The 27,023-nt window shown below is 39.4% G+C and overlaps 1 protein-coding gene across 1 annotated transcript in view; it reads left to right on the top strand.

Annotated features, from left to right (window-relative positions):
• Positions 1-27,023, top strand: part of NWD2 (NACHT and WD repeat domain containing 2) — a 174,574-nt gene that overhangs the window by 139,993 nt on the left and 7,558 nt on the right. The window contains 4 exon segments of the mRNA XM_025436945.3: positions 9,270-9,473; positions 18,447-18,591; positions 23,452-23,945; positions 23,947-24,042. Of these exon segments, the coding sequence (XP_025292730.1) occupies positions 9,270-9,473; positions 18,447-18,591; positions 23,452-23,945; positions 23,947-24,042 (939 nt within the window).

Here is a 27,023-nt window from a genome sequence, read left to right as displayed (position 1 = left end):
GTGGTTTCCTGCCTTGTTAATTTGCCCCATTCTCACTGGTGTGAGGTGGTATCTCATTGTGGTTTTGATTTGTATTTCCCTGATGGCGAGTGATGCGGAGCATTTCCTCATGTGCTTGTTGGCCATGTCTATGTCTTCCTCTGTGAGATTTCTCTTCATGTCTTTTGCCCATTTCATGATTGGATTGTTTATTTCTTTGTTGTTGAGTTTAATCAGTTCTTTATAGATCTTGGAAACTAGCCCTTTATCTGATAGGTCATTTGCAAATATCCTCTCCCATTCTGTAGGTTGTCTTTTGGTCTTCTTTTATAGAATAGCTGAATTTCAAATAACTCAATTCCTACAAACGTGATTATGAACACACTGGTAAGGACACAAATTGCTCCATTTTTTAGAACTTATTTTACATCAGGGTCATCAGCTGCCTCTAAAGCACTGCCTGTAATTCTCCATAAAGGTTAACTCCATACATTTGTTGCTGTTACTCCAGCTAGCTAATACAGTTCACCCAGCAGAGCTCATTGAAGCCTCTTTTTCTCACCCCCTACCCGAGAATGGAGGAATTTATCCTTATGAGACTACGTATTTTCTCACCTTCTTACCACCTGTAAGCAACTGGCTACCCATTCTTTTCCTCCTTTCTGTCTTCTGTTTCTCTTTTTTCAATCAGGAGATATTTCATTCACTCCTCTATCTACCCAGCTGTACTTCTCAGGATTTAGTTCTATTCCATGTGTGTATGTTTGAGTATATTGAGCATGTATGTTTCTCTATAAACTATATTTGAGTAAAGTAGTATTGCCAAGAGCTTTACATTTCACAGAGTGCTTTCACCCGTAGTACCTGCTTGATTCTCACAACAAACCAGGGTAGATGTTTGGCCAGATGAATACACAAAGCCTGGAGTATTCTCTCCATTTACGGATGTGAAGGCTGAGACTCAACGAAGAGAAGCAACTCTCTAAGGTCATTCCTAACATTTGCCTTTCCAAACCTCAAAATATTCTTGATTGACATGTAGATTATTTGTGTGCATGAATAAATCTTTGGCTTTATATATCATATTTCAGAAATTCGCTTTTGTGGCATGTGAAACACAGGCTCACTATGTACAAATGGTGGGATGATGGATTTTTTTTTTTTTTTTTGCCCATAGATGCCAGTAAATGTCTAATCAGAATATATTGTTAATTCCATCATGAGTATCTGGATAATTGTGTGCTCTATTAGCTAAAGATATCTGCTATCATCCATTCTTGGCAACCCTGCATGCAAGACTATATCTCTAATGATTGAGAGAACAATTTTCTAAAGATATCGCCTTTATGTCTTTTGATTCCAAAAGACATGACCTTTCTTGAAGATCTTATCCAGACTGTCTTTGGTGCAGGCATCATTTAATTCTAACAGAGAGGTTAGAAGTGTCACAATCTGCCATCTTCAAGCTGGAGACCAGCAGTGTCAAGAATTTAAGTCAGGGAGAGGGCAGGAGACCAAGATCCCAGCTCAGATAGGCAGAGAGAATAAAGTCTCTCCTCATCTACCTTTTTTCTTCTATTCAGTCTGCTGATTCAAATGCTAGTCTCATCCAGAAACACCCTTAGGGAAACACTCAGAAATAACATTTGATCAAATACCTGGGCACCTCATAAAGGTGACACATAGAATCAACCATCATATTCCCTTCTCTGCATTTACTCTTGCTTCTCATGACATATGAAACAATGTTTGAGGAACTAAATTGCAATTCACATCTAAATAAAATAACTTATATTCTGTTTATATTTAAAAATGTAAAAGTCAGGTGTGAAGGTACTTGCTGACTTTAAAAATATATTGAGAAAATACTATTAAGTGTGGGAAACAGTTAATAGTATTTGGCTATTGGCTTGGTTCAGCTGACCTCACTGTATAACAGAGCTCTATGAAGATTGACTGAGCTCCAGGGAATACAGCACAACCATTTTTGTCTTGTTACTCAACAACAAATCAGATAAAAAGAATGCCAATACCCAGGGTCATAACATGAACGTGCTGTAGTCCTTATGAACAATATCCCCTGGAGGTGTGCTGCACAGAGACTGCGTGGCCATGTATGGTGGCCCACGAGGCCAAAGGCACTGGCTAGAAGAGCCATCACAAGCAAATAAGTTACCTGAAGGCACTTTTAGAAGGGAACATAGCACAATAACTTGATGAAGTAGGATGAGGTTATTGAATTAAAAGCCCCATATTCAAGTGCTGGTACTACCAAGTCTTCTTAGAGAAGTAGTCTTAGGCAAGCCAGCTGAGATCGGTGAGATAGGGTGTTCTTCGGCAACTCCACCTACTTCACAGAGTCATCAGGGGAAATTGTATATATAAAAATGTGGGTTTTATTGTAATAAATAAAAGGGAAGCTTACAGGAGGAAGGACTAAGACAGCTTACACCTGTCTTACATTGGTAACCAAGTTAGGGGACCAGGGCACTTATGGAGAATTGCTTTTGTTGTAGCACCACTGTGGGGGGAGATCTCCCCTTTTCTTTCCAGCTGCCCCCGTGTTGGGCTCATAAATAGTGGCCCAGAGAGCTCCTGTCCACCTGCCTCCAAAACAGGGCATCCATAACCCCAAAAAGACGGCCCTCGCGTGTCTTTCCTGGCATCCCACAATAGAAAAAAGCAAAGACACACTGAACTCCCCAATGCCTTTGACGGTATTTCAATCCATCTGTTCTTTTTGCTACAATATAAACTGCACACCATCAGACTCACACCCCAGAGATTCTCACTTGCAGGCCCAGGCAGAAACAAATCCCAAGAAGAGCAGAGGTGTGTGGGGAGGGAGTCCGCATTTGCCCAAGAGAAAAGAAAAATCAAGAGGAAAGAAAATGTTATCTCTAAGCCTTTAAAGTCAATAGCTTAGATGTATCTATATCAGCATATAAAGAAAGGAAGGGAGCTACAAAAAGGAGAGCCCTTTTATATTTAAGCCCCTGGTTGCAAAGAATTTAAAAATTCAGAATTTTTTTTCAAAATTGAGGTGAAATTCACATAAAATAAAATTAACCATTTTGGGGTACCTGGGTGGCTCAGTTAATTGTTAAGTGTCTGACTTGATTTTGGCTCAAGTCATGATCTTGGGGTTGTGAGATCAAGCCCCAAGTCATCTCAGCGTGGAGTCTGCTTAAGATCCTCTCTGTCTCCCTCTCCCTCTGCCCCTTTCCCACCCACACATCCATGCTCCCTCTCAAAAAAGTTTGAAAAATGTAAAAAATTAAGCATTTTAATGTGCACAACTCGGTGGCATTTAATACATTTACATTTACATCTATCCAGTTCCAAAGCGTCTGAAAGTATTTCTTATGCTAGAATTTTACATGCAGAAACTACAGTGAAAATAGCAGACGATTTTCTTAGGTTTTTCAACCATTTGAATTTAATTCCCTGATTGTATTTGAGAACTTAGACTGCTTCTACTTGCCTAACTAACATATCTTCAATGTTGAAGAATGGGTAATTTCAATGTTTTCACATTTGATTAGTGGGTAGGAGAGGTGATTATGGATTTCTTCAGACAGGAGAAATCCCATATATTTATATCCCTATGTATATTGACAGCGTGTTAAGCAATTCAACAAAAAGTTGAAAATTATTTCAGACATATGCATTTCTTCCACACAGGGTCATGCAGGCAGATTGATCAATGGTGTACTTAATAAAAATGGACCTCAATGCAAAATTGAATGTAATCCCTCAACCTGCCACCAAATTTCTCCTACAAAGTGGCGAGGTTGGTTTAACTGAGCAAAAAATGACCTTCTTGAGCATTGGAGTCAGAAGGATGTGGATGGATTGTTTCTCCTTTCGTGGTGGGGGTGACTATTTTATTGCCAGTGGACAGAGGAGGATGCCTTCTCGCTCATAGTTTCTGTAATTATTCATGGATACTGTCCTATGGCTGCAGAGCTAAAGAATCATCTGATTAGGAAACCAACTTAGACATGGTCTTGCCACCTTGAATCTGACTGCTAGACTCTTAGGCATGGTCCTGTATCTCTACTCCTACTTGGAGCCATTCACCATTGAGCCTGACTTTGCAATTAACTTAACTGACTCTGTCTACACTGACTGTCTCTAGTCCTGGCAGACATAGGAATGCTTTGTGTGTTACCTTGAAGTTGTAAATACACAGAACACCATAAAGTCTTCCTGAAAAATCTGGTGGCAAACTCTTTTGCTATTCCTCTTTCTCAAATAGGAAGATAAGACTGAGACAGAATCCTGTCTTGGACTCCTGAAAAGTAACTGCTTCATGATTTATGAGCATTCCACCTAAAGGAAGAATCAATAGAAGGAAAAGACTTGGGGAGAACAATCCAATAAGAAACTTTAAGCCTGTAGCACATTATTACTTTTCTGAAGTTCCATATTATCACTTTATATATAGTAGGTACTCGATATATATTTGTTATTTGAATTGGATGAGGATATTTTTTCTTCTTTTGTATTTCTACTCTAAAATACATTTTGCCTTACTCTATAAATCAAATAATTATAGTATTTTGTGCCAGTGGTTCCACTCAAAAAAAATTATTTTTGAATAGCCTTCAACTGTAATAATGATCTGCTGTGTTCTCCATCCTACCCCTCTTCAATGCTTGCTAACCATTAATCATGAGACCACATAGGCTTTGCCCATAACAGTGGTTCTCAAATTCTAGATTCATTTGTAATCTCATTTTAAAATTCCTATCCTGGGCTGCCAACCACAGTGTTCTTTAGGTCTGAGAAGTGGTCTTAGAACCTACATTTTAACAAGCACCCTGATGATGCACGCTTTAGAAACTGAGCCATAGATCTGATGCTGCCCTGGACTCTGGGACCAACCTCAGTTAGTGCAGAAAGATAAAGAACAAGCAGCTAATTAATTGCTAGTGCAGTGATGACGGTCCTGTGGTAGGATACAACCCTGTTTTGCAAAGTCACTATTTTGTCCTTTCCTACTCCATACCCCAAATCCAGTCAGTTTGTCCCTGGATCTTGGCAGCTAGGCTCATGATACCCCTAGGCTTCATTGGCTGCTAGATGGAGAGTGTCAATTACTAAGCCCCATGTTTAATGCTCTGGCTGTCCATCAGACCCTCCACCCATGTTGTATGCCTCCAGCGGTTACTGCTTTGAAGTCTTCTTATTCTCTACATTACCCATATAGCTTTTCTGGATGGCTCCTCCCAGCACTAAAATCTCACTCCTCATGCCAGACAGTCCTGACTGAAGATGCTGACTATCTTTCATCCAGAACTAGCCAACAGAAATAGGATAATCCTCAGACTGGCTAGCCTCATCTCCCTTTGTACCTGTGGCAGGATGAGAGATTGCACCTGTTCAGTTACCTGAGTTTCACATGAGAGGTTTTAGAAGAGGAACATTGAAAGTGAGAATAAAATGATGATTCCAGAAGGGAGGGGGGGAGATGGATGAAATGGGTGAAGGAGATTGAGAGGTACAGGCTACCAGGTACAAAATAAATGGGGATACGATGTACCACATAGAGTGTATAGTCAATGACATTCTAACAACTTCGTATGGTGACAGATGGTAGCCAGACTTACTGTGGTGACCATTTTGTAATGTATACAAATATTGAATCACTATGCCACACAGCTGAAACTAATGCAACATTGTATGTCAGCTATTCCTTGACAAAACAGAAAGTGAGAAACAACTCAAAATAACATCATTTTTGTTGCATACAGCCTGTTGTCAAGAATAGCCCAAAACATATGCAGATTGAAATAAAAGTGTTGTCATTCGGTCTTCTGGCTGATACAGTGAGTTGGAGTTAGAATGCCCTTATTTCAAGAGAACCCTCTGTAGAGCTGTTTCCCATGCTGAAACAATGCAGACCAAAGTGGTAGTGTCCCTCCATTCAAGGCCTTTCCAAAGGGACTTTAGGCAGCCAAAGAGGACAAGCAGGTTGTGTCTCCGTCCTGCCTGGTCTTTGAGGCTAGTAGTGAGGAGACTTGAGCTTGAAAAGATAAGTTCGGTTAGCCAAAATCAGCTTGAGTAAGCCAGTTAGATGAGATGGATTATGTTCCAAGGACACAGGGCATGGCCCAACCAGGGATGTGTTTAGACAGGACTTATTAAAAGACTACAGGCTGAAATGAAGGTTGCAGACAGGACTGGTACCTTCCCAAATTGTTGCTCTACCTGTTGAGAGCTGAAATATTATCTCTGAATACAAGAAGCTACAGCTAATAACAAAACAGTCTAGGGATGCCTGAATGGCACAGTCAGTTAAGAATCTGACTCTTGGTTTCAGCTTAGCTCATAATCTCAGGGTCATGAGATTGAGCCCCACATCGGGCTCTGCACCCAACATGGAGTCAGCTTGAGATTCTCCTCTCCCTCTCCCTCTATCCCACCTATTTGTGCTCTCTCTTTATCACTAAAATAAATAAATAAATAGTTTTTAAAAAATGAATACAACAGTCTAAAGTTTTCGTCTCTATCTTGGTTCATTCATTTGTTTAACAAACAGGGTTTTTAAAATATATATATATATATTTTTTCTATGTGCTAGGAACCAACATCTCAGGCCTCAACACTTATGGGGCTTACCATCTCGCAAAACAGTTTACATTATGAATTTATTTGGATACAGATCTACCCAGGACTTTAATTCTCTCGTCTAACTGTATGAGATGAAAAAACACTGTGGATATTGCAGTTTTAGGCGGTAGAGGTAGTAAGAAGTGCTCCAAGGAAGCCAAACCACGATTCACATTCCAATGGGTAAACAGGACTTAAAGTTTATAGTAAAGATGCAAGTCAACAGGAAATAAGGATGAAGGTGCCCACAGATTAAAGAAAAATCTTCCCATGGAAACCATAAAGGAGACACACTTGTCTTGGATGGCATAGATTTGTCTTAGGGTTCCTTTACATCCTTTCCCTGTTTCTGCTAGATAAGACATTGAAGAGTATTTGAAATACCAGATGCTATATAAGGTAATTTTATTAGCTTAACCCAGTCGTTCAGGTACCTTGAGGGCTTGAGAAAAAAACACTGATTGCTTAGCGCTACTCCCAGAGTTTCTGACTCAGTCAGTTTGGGATGGGACCTGACAATTTGCAGGCCTGATAAATCCCCAGGTGCTGCTGGTCTGGGGACCACAATTTGAGAACCGCAGGCTTAAGCAGACATTTAGAGGAAGCTTGAAAGTATTGTCCCACAAAGTAGTATAGACAGCATCATTGGGTTGAAAACTTTTTAATGCCTGTTGTTTTTCTCACCATAAGATACTAATGCCTACTACAAAGAAGATTTTAATTAAAAAAGCAATAATTTCAGGGACACCTGGCTGGCTCAGTCAGTGGAGCATGTGACTCTTGATCTGATGTCGGGGTTGTGAGTTCGAGCCCGAGGGTGTAGAGATCACTAAGAATAAATAAACTTAAAGAAAGCCCAATAAATTCATAAAACAACCTTAGTAAATTTAAAGCAACCCAACGATAGCCATTGATAATTTTGCTGTGCATTCTTATAAAATTTTTCTTATGTGTATGTTTGTATATACATATATACATGATCTTCTCTCTCTTTTATATATATATATATGTAATGTATATAAAACATTGGAATCATCTTATACATACTGTTTTGTAACTTACCTTTTTACTTAATAGTGTATTATAAACATCTTCTGCAACCCAGCAAATGCACGACTAGGTATTTACCCAAAGGACACAAAAATACTGATTTGAAGGGCTACGTGCACCCTGATGTTTATAGTAGCATTATCAACAATAGCCAAATTATGGAAGAGCCCAAATGTCCATCAACTGATGAGTGGATCAAGATGTGGTGCACACACACACACACACACACACACACATACACACACTGGAATATTACTAAGCCATAAAAAGAATGAAAACTTGCCGTTTGCAATGATATGGACGGAGCTATAAAGTGTTATGCTAAGTGAAATAAGTCAATCAGAGAAAGACAAATACCATATGATTTCACTCATATGTGAAATCTAAGAAACAAAGCAGATGAACATAGAGGGGAAAGGAAAAAAAGAGAGGCAAACCAGAAAACCGACTCTTAACTGTAGAGAACAAGCTGAGAGTTACTGGAGGGGAGAGGGCAGGGGGAAGGGCTAGATGGATGATGCGCATTAAAAAGTGCACTTGTTGTGAGCACTGGGTGTCATATTGAGTGATGGATCACTAAATTCTACACCTGAAACCGACATTAGGCTGTATGTTAACTAACAGGAATTTGAATAAAAACTTGAAAAGGAAAAAAAAATCTTTCTACCCCCATACAGTTCTGAAATGACTTGCTGCATACTTTGAATAGAGGTACCATAGTGTACTAAATGCTCCCATTCGCAGGACGCTTAGGTTGGTATTCCATGGTATTCCCAAGGTATGCCAATTCCTTCCTGTCAAAACAGTATCAGCATAAATATTCTGGTAAGTCTTTATGCACATCCTTAATTATTTTCTAAAGACAATTTCCCAGAAGACAAGTTGCCAAGTCCAAAGTTATATGGATTTTTAAGGTTTTTAATACATTTTGCCACAATCCCCTTCAGTGAAATACTGGATCAATTTACACACCCATCAGCACCGTGTGGATATCTTCTCACACCTTCACATAACATGAGCATGTTTTTTGTTTTCTGGGGTTTTTTTTGCCAACTTAATAAGGAGGAAATGACATATCTTATTTACATTTTCAACTATTTTTAGTTGCAGTGGGGTCCCTCGTAGTATCACATTCAGTGATTTCCTACTTCTTTCATTTGTAGCTGCGTAAATCTGGGGCTTAGAATATATATTGTTAACTCTTCACAAAGTAATCCTTCTGTTTGAGAGTTTACATGTGTGGTATTTCATAGAGCCCAGAATGTCGTTTTTCCTTGTCACGAACGAACAAACAAAAAATCTCAGAGCAGAACAGCTTTTGTTGTATTATGTAAGCTTCGGGAAAATAAATTGGCTACAAAACTCTGTATTTTGAATTTGTCTGATGTGATATGCAATCTCAATTCTCATTATATGAATTTATTATAATTACAATATAATTGATCTAATTGTGCTTATTAAATAATGCATGAGAAAAAACTATCCACCGTGATTAGAAGAGAAAAGTGATGGAACAATGTATCTTGTTTCTATTTAATATTTATTGAGGAACTACATGATGTGAATACTAAAATGAACTTTCTTGGTGATACACTAACCTGAACTTTCTTGTGGATACACAGGGACTATTAGGTGAAAAATATGGGAACATCCGAATCCCTGGAGAAGTTGAAGCCTCAGAGTTTGAAATGATTTTGGATGCTGCCGTAGAGGCAAAGCTGGAGACCAAGCTTCTGGAAGAGTGGTACTGTCGTGATGAGAACTCAGTGCCAGCAGCTTATTACCTCAGACCTAAATCGGAAATGCTGAAAAGCAATAAAAATGCAGTGAGTTATCTTTCTCTCCAAAGTATGTACGTGTCCATTACTTTCAACTGTTGGTCATCCAGGGGTGGTTCCCTCCACAGAAAAGGCACAACAAAGTTACTCTGCCTTGGACCCTACATTTCTTTTAACCACAAAATCCAAAGCTAAGAAACTTTCCAATTTGACTTATCTTTTTTGGGGGCCTCTCAAACTTTCCTCCTGGGGTTATTTCCTTCTTTGGAAGTTCCATTAATGGAAGTCTATTAGTGGTAAACTCTGTTTATCTGAAAATATTCTTATTTTTCCCATTTTGCCATAATGTGTCTACATTATTCTGAATGGTATATGTCTTGCTTCCTATATTTGTGAATTCATGTATTCTCTCTGTTCTGGAAAGTTCTCAACTCTCATCTCATCAAATAATGTCTTTCCTCTATTCCCTCTGTTCTTTCTTTTTTGCTCTATCATTGGATTTACACTGGACCATTTCAGACTATCCTCCATTTCTCTTTGATACTCTTTCATATAATCAATTTCCTTAGCTCTCCATGCTGCTGTCCAGAATGTCACTTTAGGTCTTTTCCAATTCAGTAATTTCTTTCTTCAGCTGTGTCCACTCTGTTCATGTATTAAGTTTTCAAGCTCATGGGCAGCCCCGGTGGTGCAGTGGTCTAGTGCTGTAGGGTGTGATCCTGGAGACCTGGGATCGAGTCCCACGTTGGGCTCCTTGCATGGAGCCTGCTTCTCCCTCTTCCTCTCTCTCTCTCTCTCTCTGTGTGTGTGTGTGTGTCTCTCATGAATAAATAAATAAAATCTTTTTTAAAAAGTTTTCAAGCTCAACAGTTATATTTTTGATTTGTGAAAGGTTTTTTTGGGAAGGGGAGGCAGCTTTTAAAAACCTGCGGAGCTATTTCTATTTTTAAAGTATCTCATTTTTTTAACTCAGTTATTTTTCCTTTACTATTTCATACATCATTTATATTCTTGTACCTAATGTAGAATCTTGGAGTGAGGTTGATTCATGTATTTGTATGATGGAAACAGTATCAATGTCTCCTCTCCAACTTGGTTCCTAAGTGGATCTATTGTATGTCGCCTGAAACAGAATAAAGGAGAGAAAATGGATGTGCCTTTTCCTTGCATAGGATTCCTAGAGAGGGAAAAGAAGGCATAGATATCCATCTCTCTTCCAAAGAGAACATCCTTGATATCAGTGCCAAGGCATCTCTGAGAGGACAGCTATGACTTGGCGACAGTTCCTTTAAGAACTTTGTGTATTTGTCATTTTGATATGTAACATTAAGTATTTTCTGCATGCCATATGAAATCATGTCAGGATCCTTAATTTTTCTTCTTCCCCCTCCATGCATTATTCAAAGTAATTATCTGCAAGAATCTTGCTTCTGTGGATAAGAATATTAGGGCAAATACAAGGCATTCCTCAGTTAAATATGTCAGGAGGAAATGTAGTTGCCAGTAAACATAGATATTAAAAAACCTAATACCTCGAGAAACCAGGTCTACACAGCAGTTTGGTTATGTTACTATTTAATTGGCTTGAGTTGTCCCTTTGTCATTCTAAGATCCTCTAGGGACATTTAAGTTATTCTCTAAACCCCACCTGCTATTTCTGCATAAATTATCATTAAATAAATGAATGTATGAATAAGATTTCACCAAGACTCTATACATGCTACTTGCTTGGTCGGCAGTCCTCCCATCTGATTTCCTAGAAAATCAGAAACAAATGAAGAAACAGCTATAGACAATGAAATGGAAACATATGTAGCATGTCTCCTTTAACTTTCTGGCCTCTTTAGAGGATACTGAAGAGATCATTTTGTTAGGACATTTGTATCAAAACCCAAGAGGGACTTTCTACCTAACCATGGTGTACTACCTAACCTGCAAGTAGTACACCATGCCCACAAGTTCTCCTGAGGACTCACCCACTCCAAATCTTCTAGCCTCGGCCCAGGGCTCAGGGCAAATTTTGTTAAATGTTCACACCACGCTGCCACTGCACAATGCCCAGCCATGTGCTGCCAACCATCTCATGCCAGGCTCAGGCATATCTAGCCATCATCATGCACACTACCCAGCCTTCCATCCCTGGCCACCCTAGCATGCAGACCCCAGCTGCCTTAGCACTTTGGAGATCTGGCATGGGACTAGAGGCCCAGCACAAATTTTGCTAACACCACCACCCCATCCCAAATTCCCCAGTGGTCTTGCACCCTCAGAGCTGGCCTGCCTGGGTCCCACTAACACAGCAGACAGCAACAGGCAAAGTCAGTGCAGTCAGTGCAGATGACTTCATTGAAAGGAAAAGTGACTCTAACACAAAAGCAGGGCATAAGTAACACACATAGGATATTCTCCTGAAGTGCCAGTTTCTGGTAGACGGGGGACACTGCACTGCAGGGCGCTCCAAGACCTCTTCTTCTTTTTTTTTTCTTTTTTTTAAGTCACTACTCTCAAGAGAAGAAGACCTAGCTGACTTTCTTAACACAGAGAAACAGACACAAAGAGGCAGACAACATGAGGAGATAGAGAAATTTACCCCATGTGAAAGAATAAGACAAGGCCACAGCCTTATTTCTAAGTGAAACAGCTATAACTAACATGCCTGATAGAGAATTTAAAGCAATGATCATAAGGATACTCACTGGACTTGAGAAAAGGGTGGAAGACATGAATGAAACCTATAACACAGAGAAAAGGAATAACATAAAGGGTTCAATAAATGAAATTCCACACACTTGATGGAATGAATAGCAGGATGGAAGAAGCAGAGGAATGAATTACTGACCCAGAAGACAGACTAATGGAAAGAAATAAAGCTGAACAAAAAAGAAAAAAAGAATTATGAAAAATGAGAATAGACTTAGGGAACTCAGTGACTCCATCAAGTGTAATTATTATTCATATTATTAGAAGTACCAGAAAAAGAAGAGAGAAAAGGGGACAGAAAATTTATTTGAAGAAACAGTAGATGAAAACTTCCCTCACCTAGACAGGGAAACAGATAACCAGGTCCAGGAAACACAGAGAACTCCCATCAAAGTCAACAAAAGCAGACCCACACCTAGACATATTGTAATTAAATTGGCAAAATCTAGTGATAAAGAAAAAAATTTTAAAGCGGCAAGACAAAAGAAGTCAGTAACTTATAAGACAAAACCCATAAGGCTAGCACAAGGTTTTTCAAACAGAAACTTTGCAAGCCAGAAAAGAGTAGCATGATATATTCAAAGTGCTAAATGGGAAAAATCTTCAGCCAAGAATACTCTTTCCAGCATGGCTATCATTCAAAAAAGATAAAAGGGCAAAGAGTTTTCCAGACAAATAAAAACTAAAGGAGTTCATAACTATTAAACCAGCCCTGCAAGAAATATCAAAGGAAGCTCTTTGAGGGAAGGGAGAGACCAAAAGTGACAGTATAAAAGTAGGAAAAACAAAAGCAATAAAAGTGAATATTTCTGTAAAAAAAAAAAAAAATCAGCCAAGGTATTCACCAAAAAAAAAAAAAAAGGATGTAAAATATAATAAATAACACATACCTAAAATGTGGGGATGACAGGTGAAAAGAATGGATTCAAACTTAAATAACCATCAATTTAATATAGACTGCATATGTAGACGTGGTTATATACAAACCTAATGGTAACACAAGTGAAAAACCACTAATAAATATGCAAAGAATAAAGGGAAAGGAATATAAATATACCACTAAAGAAAATCAGCAAAACCTGAAAAAAAGACAAAAAAAGATCAGAAAAAATCTTCAGAAACAACCACAAAGTATATAATAAAATAGTAATAAATACATATTTATAAATAATTACTTTGAATATAAATAGAGTACATGCTCCAATCAAAAGACAGAGGATGACAGAATGGATTAAACAACAAGACCCATCTGTATGCTTGCCTACACGAGACTCATTTTAGATCTAAAGACACTTTTGGACTGAAAGTGAGGGGATGTAGAAACACCCATCATGCAAATGTATGTCAAAGCTGGAGTAGCAATATTTATATGGGACAAAATAGACTTTAAAACAAAGACTGTAACAAAAGAAAAAGAAGGTCACTATACAATGATAAAGAGGACAATTCAACAAGAAGATATAACAATTGTAAATACTTATGCACCCAACATAGAAGCACCCAAATACATAAAACAGTTCATAACAAACATAAAGGAACTAATAGATAATAATACAATAATACAAGGGGACTTTAACACCCCACTTAACATCAATAGATAGATCATCTAAACAGAAAATCAACAAGGAAACAATGGCTTTGAATGACACACCAGAACAGATGGATTTAACAGATATAGTCAGAACATTCCACCCTAAAAGAGCAAAAGACACATGCTTTTCAAATGCACCTGGAACTTTCTCCAGAATAGACCAAATATTAGCCCATAAAACAAACCTCAAAAAATACAAGAATATCAAGTTATACCTTGCAACTTTTCTGACCACAATGCTATGAAATTTGAAGTCAACCACTGGAAAAATATCTAGAAAGACCACAAGTACATGGAGATTAAACAGCATGCTACTAAACAATGGTCAACCAGCAAATAAAAGAAGAAATTTAAAAAAGTACAAAAGAGGACAGCCTGGGTGGCTCAGTGGTTTAGCGCCTGCCTTTGGACCAGGGTGTGATCCTGGAGACCCGGGATCAAGTCCCACATGGGGCTCCCTGCATGGAGCCTGCTTCTTCCTCTGCCCGTGTCTCTAACTCTCTTTCTGTGTCTCTCATGAAAAAATAAAATCTTTAAAATAAAAAAAAATTTTAAAGTACATAAGATAGAACTTTATAACAATATAACCTACCTCAAGAAGCAAGAAAAATGTCAAATAAACAACCTAACCTTACACTTAAAGGAGCTAGAGAAAGAACAACAAACAAAACCTAAAACAAGACTAAAACAAAACTAAAACCAGCAGAAAGAGAGAAGTAATAGATTAGAGCAGAAATAAATGATATAGAAACTATAAAAAAATACCCACACACAATAGAACAGATCAATGAAACCAAGACCTGGTCCTTTGGAACAAAAACAGTAAAACTGAAAAACCTATATAGTCAGATTTATCAAGAAAAAAAAAGAGAAAGGATTTAAATAAATAAAATCACAAATGAGAGAGGAGAAATAATAACCAACATCACAGAAATACAAACAATTATAAAAGAATATTACGAAAAGCTATATGCTCACAAATTGCACAACCTAGAAGAAATGGATAAATTCCTAGAAACATATAAACTTTCAAAACAGAAATAGGGTGAAGTAGAAAATTTGAACTGACTGATAACCAGCAAAGAAATGTAATTAAAAGGGAGACAGAACATAAAGACTCCTAACTCTGGGAAATGAACTAGGGGAGGTGGAAGGAGAGGAGGGCGGGGGGTGGGGATGAATGGGTGACGAGCACTGAGGGGGGCACTTGACGGGATGAACACTGGGTGTTATTCTGTATATTGGTAAATTGAACACCAATAAAAAATAAATTTATTATAAAAAAAGAAAAAAAGAAATGTAATGAAAGAAGAAGAAAGAAAGAAAGAAAGAAAGAAAGAAAGAAAGAAAGAAAGAATAATCAAAAAACTCCCAACAAACAAAAGTCCAGGACCAGATGTTCACAGGAGAACTCTACCAAACATTTATAGAAGAGTTAATACCTATTCTCCTCAAACTATTCCAAAAAATAGAAGTAGAAAGGAAACTTCCAAACTCATTCTATGAGGCTGGCATTATCCTGATACCAAACTGGATAAAGATACCACTAAAAGAGTGAAATACAAGCCAATATCCCTGATGAACATAGATGCAAAAACCCTCAATAAAATATTAGCAAACTGAATTCAACAATACATTTAAAAAATCACTCACCATAATCAAGTGGGATTTATTCCTGGGTTACAAAGATGGTTCAATATTCACAAATCAATCAATGTGATACACCACATTAATAAGAGAAAGGCTAAGAACCATATGATCATTTCAATAGACTAAGAAAAAGCATTTGACAAAGCACAACATCCATTCATGATAAAAACCCTCCACAAAATAGATTGAGAGGGAACATACCTCAACATAATAAAGGCCACAAATGAAAAACTCACAATTAATATTGCTTTCTATGGGGAAAAACTGAGATACTCCCCTAAGGTCAGGAACAAAGCAAGGATGTCCACTTTCACCACTTTTTTTCAACATAGTACTGGAAGTCCTAGCCATAGCAATCAGACAAGAAAAAGAAATAAAAGGTAAATTACCAAGAAGTAAAACTTTCATTATTTGCAGATGATATGATACTAAAAATAGAAAACCCAGAAAGACTCAACCAAAAAAACTGCTAGAACTGATACATGAATTCAGTAAAGTCACATTATACAAAATCAGTGTACAGATATCTGCTGCATCTTCCATACCAATAATGGAAGCAGCAGAAAGAGAAATTAAGAAAATAATCCCATTTATAATTGCTTCAAAAATAATAAGATACCTAGGAATAAATCTAACCAAGGAGGTGAATGAACTATACTCTGAAAACTATAAAGCACTGTTGAAAGAAATTGATGACACAAAGAAATGGAAAGACATTCCATGCTAATGGGTTAACAAATATTGTTAAAATGTCTATGCTGCCCAAAATAATCTACACATTTAATGCAATCTCTATCAAACTACCAAAAGAATTTTTCACAGAACTAGAACAAACAATCCTAAAATTTGTAGAGAACCACAAATGTCCCTGAATAGCTAAAGCAACCTTGAAAAAGAAAAGCAGGGTTGCCTGGGTGGCTCAGGAGTTAAGCATTTGCCTTTGGCTCAGGGTGTGATCCCAGAGTCCTGGGATCGAGTCCCACATTGGGCTTCCTGCATGGGGCCTGCTTCTCCCTCTGCCTATGTTTCTGCCTCTCTCTCTCTCTCTCTCTCTCTGTCTCTGTCTCTCATGAATAAATAAATAAATTCTTTAAAGAAGAAAAAGAAAAGCAAACTGAAGGCATCATAATTCTGGACTTCAAGTTATATTACAAATCTGTCGTGATCTAAACAGTGTGGTACTGGCACAAAAATAGACCCATAGATCAATGGAACAGAATAAAAAACAAAGTATAAACCCACAACTATATGGTCAATTGATCTTCCACAAAGCAGGAAGGAATATCCAGTGGGAAAAGGACAGTCTCTTCAACAAATGGTGTTGGGAAAACTGGACAGCAACATGCAAAAGAAATAATCCACTTTCTTATACCATACATACAAATAAATTCAAAATCGATTAAAGACCTAAATGTGACACCTGAAACCATAAATTCCTCAAAGAAAAAATAGGTAGTAACCTCTTTTACATCAGTCATAGCAACTCTTTTCTAAATATGCCTCCTGAGCTAAGGGAAACAAAAGGAAAAATAAATTACTAGGACCACATCAAAATAAAAAGCTTCTGCACAGGGAAGAAAACAATCAACAAAATTAAAAGGCAACCTATGGAATGGGAGAAGATATTTTCAAATGACTTATCCAATAAAGGACTGGTACCCAAAATATATAAAGAACTTATAAAATTCAACACCCAAAAATCAAATAATCCAATTTTAAAAATGGGCAGGAGACATGAACACACATTTCTCCAAAGAAGACATACCAATGGGGCAGCCCAGGTGGCTCAGTGGTTTGGTGCCGCCTTCAGTCCAGGGCCTGATCCTGGAGACCCAGGATCGAGTCCCACGTCGGGCTCCCTGCATGGAGCCTGCTTCTCCCTCTGCCTGTGTCTCTGCCCGCCCCCTCTCTCTTTCATGAGTAAATAAATAAAATCTTTTTAAAAAAAGATTTTAAAAAAGAAGAAGAAGACATACCGATGGCAAACAGACACATGGGAAGTTGCTCAACATCACGCATCATCAGGAAAACGCAAATCAAAATCACAATGAGACATCACCTCCCACCTGTCAGAATGTCTAAAATCAACAACACAAGAAACAACAGGCATTGGCGAGGATGTGGAGAAAGGGAACCCTCTTGCAAGGTTGCTAGGAATGCAAACTGGGGCAGCCACTCTGGAAAACAGTATAGAGATTCCCTAAAAACTTGAAAATAGAACTACTCTATGATCCCACAATCACACTACTGGGTATTTATTCCCAAAAATACAGAGCACAAATTCAAAGAGTTAGTTGCATCTCTAGGTTTATAGCAGCATTATTTACAATTGCAAAGATATGAATGTAGCCCAAGTGTCCATCAACCAATGAAGTGATAAAGAAGCTGTGGTATAGATATCCAATGGAATCTTATTCAACGCTAAAAAAAGAATGAAATCTTGCCATTTGCAATGACATGGATGGAGCTAGAGAGTATTATACTAAGCAAAATAAGTCAGAGAAAGACAAATACCATATTATTTTGATCATATGTGGAATTTAGGAAACAAATCAAATAAGCAAAGGGAAAAAGAGAGGAGGGAAGGAGAGAGAGAAACCAAGAAACAGACTCTTAACTATAGAGAACAAACTGATGGTCACAAGACAGGAAGGAGGGGATGGGTAAAATAGGGGATGGGGATTAAGTGCTCTGCACCAGGAGGAGCACCAGGTGTTGTACAGGTATTGAATCTCTATATTGTATACCTGAAACTAATATAACACCGTGTTAACTAACTGGAACTAAAATAAAAATGTAAAAAGAGAGAGAGAGAGAGAGAGAGACAGCGATAAGTACATTGTCTAAGAAAGCCCAATAGACAAATTCTGTGTAATCTGGGAAAATTCACACATAACGTAGATATAATGTCTAACTTTCAGGGTTATTGGGGGGATCAAACGAGATATGGCCTATTAAGCACCTTCATAGGAGACATTGGCACACAATAGACCTCCAAATAATAGTTTTCCTTGTGCTTAAATATTGATTTTTTTCTTTGATGATTTTAAGACTAACATCTCACTTTTATGTTTTCATAGATGCAGCCTTCTGCCAAAGCTGACAATGAGAAGACCTGGCAAGAGATATCAGATGAGATCAAGAAGATATTTAAGGCTGCTGTAAAACTGTTACATGAAAAGGGGAAAATGAAATATAGCCAAGCTAAGAGGTACCTGTTCTCAGGTAATTTTTACACACCCTCAGTAAACTAAGGAACAGACAAGTAATAGATGCATCCACAGCTTCCCTTTTATGGGTCTACAAATTTCATTTCATTTACTGCCCGATGAAATTTAGTTTTTCTAAATGTTTCCTTCTCCTCCAGAGACAAGTGTTCTTTTCTTTTAACCAATTGATAAGCCTTTACTTAATTGGAGGACTTCTCCAGAACATGTGATTTTTAAGAGAAGTCAGAGGAGGCTGCATATATCAGACCAGATTCTGCCAATGTTCTCAGTTCATTCATTCATTCTGTTCATGCGTCCATTCACTTGCTCACTCATTAAACATTTGTTGAGTGCCTGCTATGAGCCAGGCACCGAGGATCCAACAACACACCAGGCAAGGTCTCTCTCTCTCTCTCTCTTTCTCTCTCTCTCTCTCTCCGAACTTATTTTTTTAGTGGGGGAAACGAAATGATAGGCAAGCAATCAAATAAATGAATGGGGGTGGGGAGGCACCCGGGTGGCTCAGTGGTTGAGCATCTGCCTTTGGCTCAGGTCATGATCCTGAAGTCCTGAGATCAACTCCCATAGGGAGCCTGCTTCTCCCTCTGCCTATGTCTCTGCCTCTCTCTCTCTGTGAATGACTAAATGAATGAATGAATGAATACATTAATTAAATAAATAAAATCTAAAAATAATAACAATAATATATTTTTTAAAAAACTGAACAAGATTCCTTCAGGAAGGCCAAGCAATATGCAATGTGAATAAGCAAGACACAGTAGTAGGGGCTGATGAAGGGTCCACAGGTAGACGGAGCAGGCAGTAAGGACAGGACTCTGAGCTGCATGACAAAGGGAGCCAGCTGTGCCATATCTAAGGTAGGAAATTCTGAGGATGGGCTACCAGGTTCAAGATCCCTGAGACAGGAATGCGCTTAGTAAGTCCCCAGAGGAGGAAGAAGGTAAAGGTGGCCGGCCTGGGGAGGGAGAGATGAAGCCATAATTAGAACCTTATGTTTTATTCTGGGTCAGTTGGGAAGTCACTGGAGGCTGAGAGATGAAGAGGTAAGGGAGGGGCAAGATCTAATTTAACCTTCAAATAAAAATCCACAAAGCAGGGATTCGATTGTTAGCCTTTTTCAGCCATAGAAAGGTTTTATTTTTGAAGGATGCACAAAAAAGCTGAAGGAGTAGGTCAGTCATAGTTTCCAGAGGACAAACACTACTGGGTAAAAGGAAGCAGATATATAACATTTATCTTAAAAATTGATAATGAAGGGGGCACTTGGGTGGCTCAGTGGGTTAAACACCTGACTCCTGATTTCAGCCCAGATTATGATCGATCTTCAGTGGTGAAATCAAGCCTGGAGTGAGGCTCTGTGCTCCCCGGGGAGTCTGCTTAAGATTCTCTCCCCCTCTCCCTTAGCCCCTCCCCCAAGTCTCTAAAATAAATAAATAAAATCCTAAAAATGGATAGTGACAAATTATTGAGGAAAAAGCAATAACAGTTGAGTTTTCATACTGACTTTGTGAATGGCAGGACAAAGTGAAAACCGTAAAGGCACTTGATGGCGTTCTCCTTTTATACTACGTGGACTTCAAGCTCAGGGCAGCTGTAAATAATTTTTACAAATTTATTCTCGAGAAACTATCAAAAATTGGGTCTTATTTTAGGTCTCCCCAAAAATATTAAAATTGACAAGAATAAGTACTATCTTTAGAATATGACAAATATGCTTGTTCCTTTGGGATCTTTTTTTATCCAATTTTGAGACTCTGGTTTTTCATCTTTATCAGGAACAAAAACCAACCTGGCCCCCAAAATGTGCTGTATTTGAAGAAAATGCCCAGAGCAAAAACTTTCCTATTCATAATGGAAGAGATCCCAGTTTGAGGAGGGCACTCTCTTACTTAGAATCATACAGGTCCAATGTTCAAGTATCTCATTGGCAAACACTTTCTCCTAATTTTCTCTATACTAAAAAACTCTTTCCATGAGGCCAGCTCTATGGAGATTAATAATTTCATACTGTATAGTATGAACTATTTACTGCAAGTGGACTGTTCTCTGATTGGGGGACATCTCTTAAAGATACGCATGCCCATAACAATTTTATTGATTGTACATTTCAAACTCATTTTAAGGCCATGTCTCCATAATAAAAATGGCTAGAGAAGTGCCAGTTCTTTGAAATGGATTACTATATCCATATTACTTCAATATTTTTCAGAGATGTTGAAATAAGAATATTAGGTAGAGTCTAGAAAGGCAAAGTATATCTGAATGTAATTTTTGACACTTTTTTAAAGATTTTATTTATGTATCTATTTATTGAGAGAAAGCACACATGCACGTGCGTGAGCGGGGAGGGGGGACAGAAGGAGAGGGAGAGAGAGAATTTCAAGCAGACTCTACACTGAGTGTGGAGCTTGACTTGGGGCTGGATCCCACAACTCTGAGATCATGACCTGAGCCGAAATCAGGAGTCGGATGCTTAATCAAGTGAGTTTTTCGCACTTCTGCTTTTCCTTTACAAATAACAGGAGAGGAAAAGAAATCATTCAGACCCCAAAATCGTACCCAGCTGTGAACATTAAAACTGAATACTCTCAGGGATAGTTGTTTTGGGAATTTAAGTCTCATGGATGATATAGTTGCCAAGGCTGGGACTTTCCTAATGTTATCTTCATCGGATACCGGCTAAACTTTAGGATATTTAGAAAATTGCAAAGACAGAAAACAAATATGGTATTTTAGTAAGGAAGGGTATGTTTATAACATAGACAAATACCAGAAATTATCAATAAAAATCCCCCCAAATCATGAGGATGTACTTGAAATAACTTCCAGAAATAACTCTATAGAGTTGACTTTGTCTCACATGACTCATTTATTCAGGTATATTTAATTACATGTATACCAGGAAACAGACATTCTTCTCTACAGCCTCTTTTTTTCCCCCTGAGCCAAGCTTATGTGGGTTCTACCAACTTGGTTTGTCTCTATCTCTTCGTACAACACATTTATAATCAACACTCCTGATTGACATGTTCTTTCCATGAGGTGATACGGTGTCAGCTGATTTGTTTTCCGGGAGTTAGAGGTGATGGCACATATCTCTGGTTATTATCCATTAGGTATACGTAGTACAGGCCGACACTTCCTTTCTCATGGTCCACAGAAGGTAGCACCGGCTCCATCCAGGGGGTCTCCCAGCATGTTACACAGATGGCTGGAAAAGAGATGATCCAAAGGCTGCTTTCTGTGGATTTCTTACGTCTTCCCTCACCTACAACTAGTTCTTACTCTCGTAATAAGAGCAGATACGTGTTGTGTAAACACCTTTGACTGGCTTCCTTAACCAACTTGCCTGGTCAAAACTCTTTGTAAAATGGACTGATGACCATGGCACAGCTCACACCACATTGGTGGCTATAACCATATCATCTTTTTCACTTGAGTCATTGCTTTTGATTGCTTGCTATCATTACTGAAAAAACTATTATCATGAGAGTTCTACAAAAGGCACCAATTAAAAATACAATCCCCACCTTCCTTAATAGTTACTGTAGAGAATGCATGTATGTTCTTGGTTTTGTTTGATGCTGGAGTTGTGGCCAGCACGATGAAATGTGTTCAGTTTCTGGCCAGCCCAGCCCTGTTCATTCAAGGTCCACCCAACACCCCCCCCCCAATTCTTCCATCAGATGGCTACCTCGTAGTCCCCTCCTTAAGTAGTCCCCTTCCCTGACCTCTCCAAGTGGGGTAGCCCTCTTGATTGTTTGCTTTCATTGCACCATGTTATTCTCCTTCACGGGACTAAAAAGAATCATAATACATTTATTTGTGGGACCCTGTGATTCACGCCTGCCATCCTCCACTGGACAGTAAGTGCCATAGTGGCTTTTCCTTTCACTATTGTCTGTTTTCCCTCATTACTGTACCCTGAGTAGCTAGCAGTGTGCCTGGAACAGAGTGGACACTCAGCTAAGACCAACTGGATGAAGGAAAGAGGATGAAATAAAGGGAGGCAACGAGTTTTAAAAGACTCCTTGCCTTAAAATTCATTGCCATTGGTTTATTTTATTCCTTTTTCTTTTTCCTCCCTGAAATCATGCCCAAGTGATGTTTTTGTAATGACGCTCCAGTTTTAAATGCTCTTATGGGGCCTCGGTGACTTATGATGTATATGTTCTTGTGTGTGAGCAAATGTGTGTATAACCCGGTTTGTCTTTGAAGAAATAAATTTATATACTAAGTCATTTTTTCTGTACCTGCTCTGGTAAATATATTGGAATCTAACAGTGATATGGATTTTCAGAATGATCACTCATCAGGACATGATTCTATATTAAACATGCTTTTATGTTACTATTTACCATATCTGGCTGGGATATAATGCACCTCAAACAAAATGGTGAAGCCTCATTATAAAAGAAAGAGTGAAAAGGAAGAAGCCAACGAGATCTGTCATTTGGCCTCTTCCTAATTCTTCCCTGACCCCAGGTGGTCCCTGCTCTTCGCTATTAGAACCCGTTAAGTCTGAGAGAGAAATTAAACAGGAATTTAAAAGAATCAACTACAAACCCAATATGCTTTCTCTCTTATGCTTATATTCAAGCTCTCCCTTGGACTGGGGAGGAAATTAAATAATTTTAATTAAAACCCATGGTTTTAATTAAAAGCTAGGGTTCCTGGCTATTTAGGAAAAGACAGGAAATTAAGGAATTAAGAAATTAATCTATAGAGGACTCCACTACCTGCTGCAAGCAAAATAATCTCCCACTGGTGACTTGAGAGATAAGTTGGGGGGGGGTGTATGGGCCCGATGCTTCTTCGTTCTAGACGGTAAACCCCCTGCCATATTTTCTTTCAGCGATAGAGGATGAGTTTGACTTTGCTCTAGGAAAGCAAACCCCAGCATTCCTAAAGAAATGTGTCTGCTACATCCGGAAAATTGCTAACATTGAGCGTTTTGTGAAAATCCCAGAGATGGGAAAATACATGGATATCACCGGAACAGAACCAAGGATTATGCGGGATGCAGAAGCCCAAGAGAAGCTGATAAAACTCAGGGATGAATTTATTCCTACTATTGTCGCGTCATCTAATCTGAGAGTGTACACATCTGTTACTCATTGTGACATGAAACTGGGCTATTCCCAAGAAATAGAAAACCATTACATAGAAGGACTTGGTAAACAATTCTATGAGGACATGATTGATATCATTCAGGCAACCGTACAACAGAATTTTGACACCGAAACCGACACGCTCTATGATGAAATCCTCCAGCATTCCTCATTATGTAAGACGTACGCCTCCTTCTACGAGTACAAATGTGAGTCTCTCAACATAGTGCATAAATACAGTGCTGCCAAACAAAGCCGGGCACATCAACCCTCTCGTCGTATATGGTGGGCCATGCGCTGGGAAGACCCTCCTGCTAGCCGAAGTGGCAAAGAAGGTAAGAGCCCAATCTTTCAAATAATGATTATTTGTAAAAATCTTCTCCTTTGGGGAAATAGATAAATTGGTCAAAATTCATTTCCATTTTCTATGTTTTCTATCTGATTTATAATCAGTCTTTTTGGAATGGACACTCTGGTGTCTCTCATATGCTGGTATAATGGTTATACTGAAAGAATAAGGCATGTGGGGTGAGGTTAGAGAACAGCTTGATTTTTTTCCTCTTATCGGTCAAACTCTTGTGGTGGGGCCAGTTCCCATTGGATGGAAACTAGGGCACATCTCACAGCTCTTCTCATCCCTCTCAGCAAAGACCAGCCGTCCTATCAGCTCTGGACACTAAGTCATTCTCAGTTCAGCAATTAAATACGTCCACTCTGAGGTGATAATTAAAACTTGACTTTATAATTCTCTCCCGCAGCTGAGGCACACAGTAAGCAAGGCAGCTGCCATGGAAGTGGGGATGTGGTCATCTTCTCCTCCTTTCATCACATAGTACCTCTGACCCTCCATCCCTGACCCCAAGCACATGGTCCCTAGAGGGCTGTGACTCCTGTAGGGTTATGGTTATGACTTCGGGGAAGGAGGAAGGGTAAGGTGGCCCAAAAGTTCTTACGTGACCCATACTGTTCTGAAAACTGGACTCCACACTCTCTCGTCTTGGCAGGTGTCTAAAGCTGCCTCCTAAAAACTGACAAATTACTGAAAACTACATGAGAAAATAATGATGTGCTCTATGTTGGCAAGTCAAATTTAAATAAAATTTTTTTAAAAACCCTGCCTCCTAGTTCTTCTGAGGCCTTCCTTTGGGTTCCTAGACATCCTTTCCCTCCTGCATCCCCTGCCCTGTCCTCGCTGAGCATCTTTAACCTAGAGTTCCCTAAACCCAGGGGGATGCATTTTTGTTTCCAGCTGGTCATTTCCACGGCTCCTCAACACCCAGCCACACACTTCAAGTACCACCGAGATCTGCCGAGATCCACAGCCCAGCAAGCTCCCCCAGACAGGCCCTAGGGAAAACAGAACCAGCAAAAACCGCTGTCAGCCCAGTCTTCCCAGTGGCCCACATCTGACATATGGGAAGCACTCAGGAACTTTTTGCCCTGGGAAACTCCACTTGCAATACAGCAGCTCTCCATCACTCCTCCATCCAAGCAGCTGGCCAGCCTTGTTGGTCAGCCTCCAGATCTCTCAGGTATCTGATGACATCTGTGTCCCCAGCTCTAGGGTGCAGCCTGCAGGTGGTCCATCACAGCCCTTTTCCCAAGGTAATTAGTGAGGAAACCTCTCAGCCCTCACCCTTGGGAGTGGGCGGTAAGAGATCTGACCCACAGCACCCTAACCTCCGATGTTTTTCTTGGCCTCTTCAAACTCCTTTTTAGGCTGGAGGTGGGTGGTCCATTAAAGGTAGCAAAACTGGTTTTCACAACTCCCTCACAAATCTTGCACGATGGTCTGGAACCTCACTCTGGAATGTGGGGTCTATTGCCTTGGCATGTCAGTCCAAACTGGACTAAACTAGTTCCATTTTAACCTCCCTTTGCACCTGATATCCATGTCTGATGGTTTATATTTTCCTGGTATTACCTCAGAATCTCTATATTGTTCTTCCTGTGGTTTCTCTCTCAAACACAGAGCTTTCATTAACTTCACAAATGCTCTCGTCATCTGTCATGTACTACACAATCTCAGTTAAGCCATCCTGAGGACAGGAACAGGGACAGTGGTGGTGTACCTTTTGTGGGGATTAGGTTCCAAAGTAAGCTCACAGACAAATTCTGGTGTATAAACTTACTTAAATAAAAGTCCTTAGGAAAGTTAATTTACCATTTCTTAATATGCAAGCCCAGCTGCTGGTTTTTCTTCTTCTTCTTTCTTCTTCCTCCTCCTCCTCCTCCTCCTCCTCCTCCTCCTCCTCCTCCTCCTCCTCCTCCTCCTCTTCTTCTTCTTCTTCTTCTTCTTCTTCTTCTTCTTCTTCTTCTTCTTCTTCTTATGATTTTTATTTATTTGAGAGCAAGAGAAGTAGAGAGAGGGAGACAGAGCAAGGAGGGGTAGAGGGGGAGGGAGAAAGAATCTGAAGCAGACTCACACTGAGTGTGGAGCCTGATGCAGGGCTCGAGGCCACAACCCTGAGATCCTGACCTGAGCTGAAACCAAGAGTCCAACGCCTAACCAACTGAGCCACCCAGGTGCCCTTGGTTTTTCCTTCTCATGTTAAATGACATGGTTCTCTTTGAATTGAATGCCAAATGCAGTGGCAGGCTTACATTTAGGAGCCACATTGCATCAAAATAAATGATGTGTGTGTGTTTGAACACTAAATTGTATGTGACTCTTCAAACTTTAGAATTGTTCCAAGTAAATGAGACAACAACAGTATAAGGAGCACATGGGAGCTGAAATCTCATGAGAAAACAGCCATACACACCATTTCACATTCACTCTAGGGCTTTTTCTCTCCAGAAGAGGGAAGGGTAAAGTCGTTGGAGGGACAAATGTTGTTGGACTTGACTATATTCAATGTGCATGTGATGCACCTCCCCGGGCCATAGCACAGGAGGTAAAGAATTGTGTGGAATGTGCTGATATGCCTGTTCAGATAAACGGTCCCTGCGGGGCAGTGTGGTGACAGTTGAGTTCATCAAGTTGAGAAATGGTTTTCTGTGCTCTCACTCTTCTGGATATTTTGTCCAAATACCAGAGTGTGTCTTTTCACAGTCCAGGACTCTGGTCCCACAAGAAGCCTCACGTGTTTCTAGGTCCCCTGCCTCTGCTCCACTCACTTCTCTCCTGGGGGGATGTCTGTCCCGCCAATGACAATCTTCACTCTCTTTGTGACTTTATGCTCCTTGTGAGGGTACAGATAGACATCTCGTGTTTATCTCTAGGTTGCCTCCTGTGTGCCCAGCATTTCCATGGACATGAGCTCATGATCAGAGGATCGCTCTCTACACGTTCAAGAATGTGTGACTAGGAGGA

Source organism: Canis lupus, chromosome 3, assembly GCF_003254725.2.
Source record: "Canis lupus dingo isolate Sandy chromosome 3, ASM325472v2, whole genome shotgun sequence".
NCBI classification, from domain to species: Eukaryota; Metazoa; Chordata; class Mammalia; order Carnivora; family Canidae; genus Canis; species Canis lupus.
This window is presented reverse-complemented; position numbering and strand designations above follow the sequence as displayed.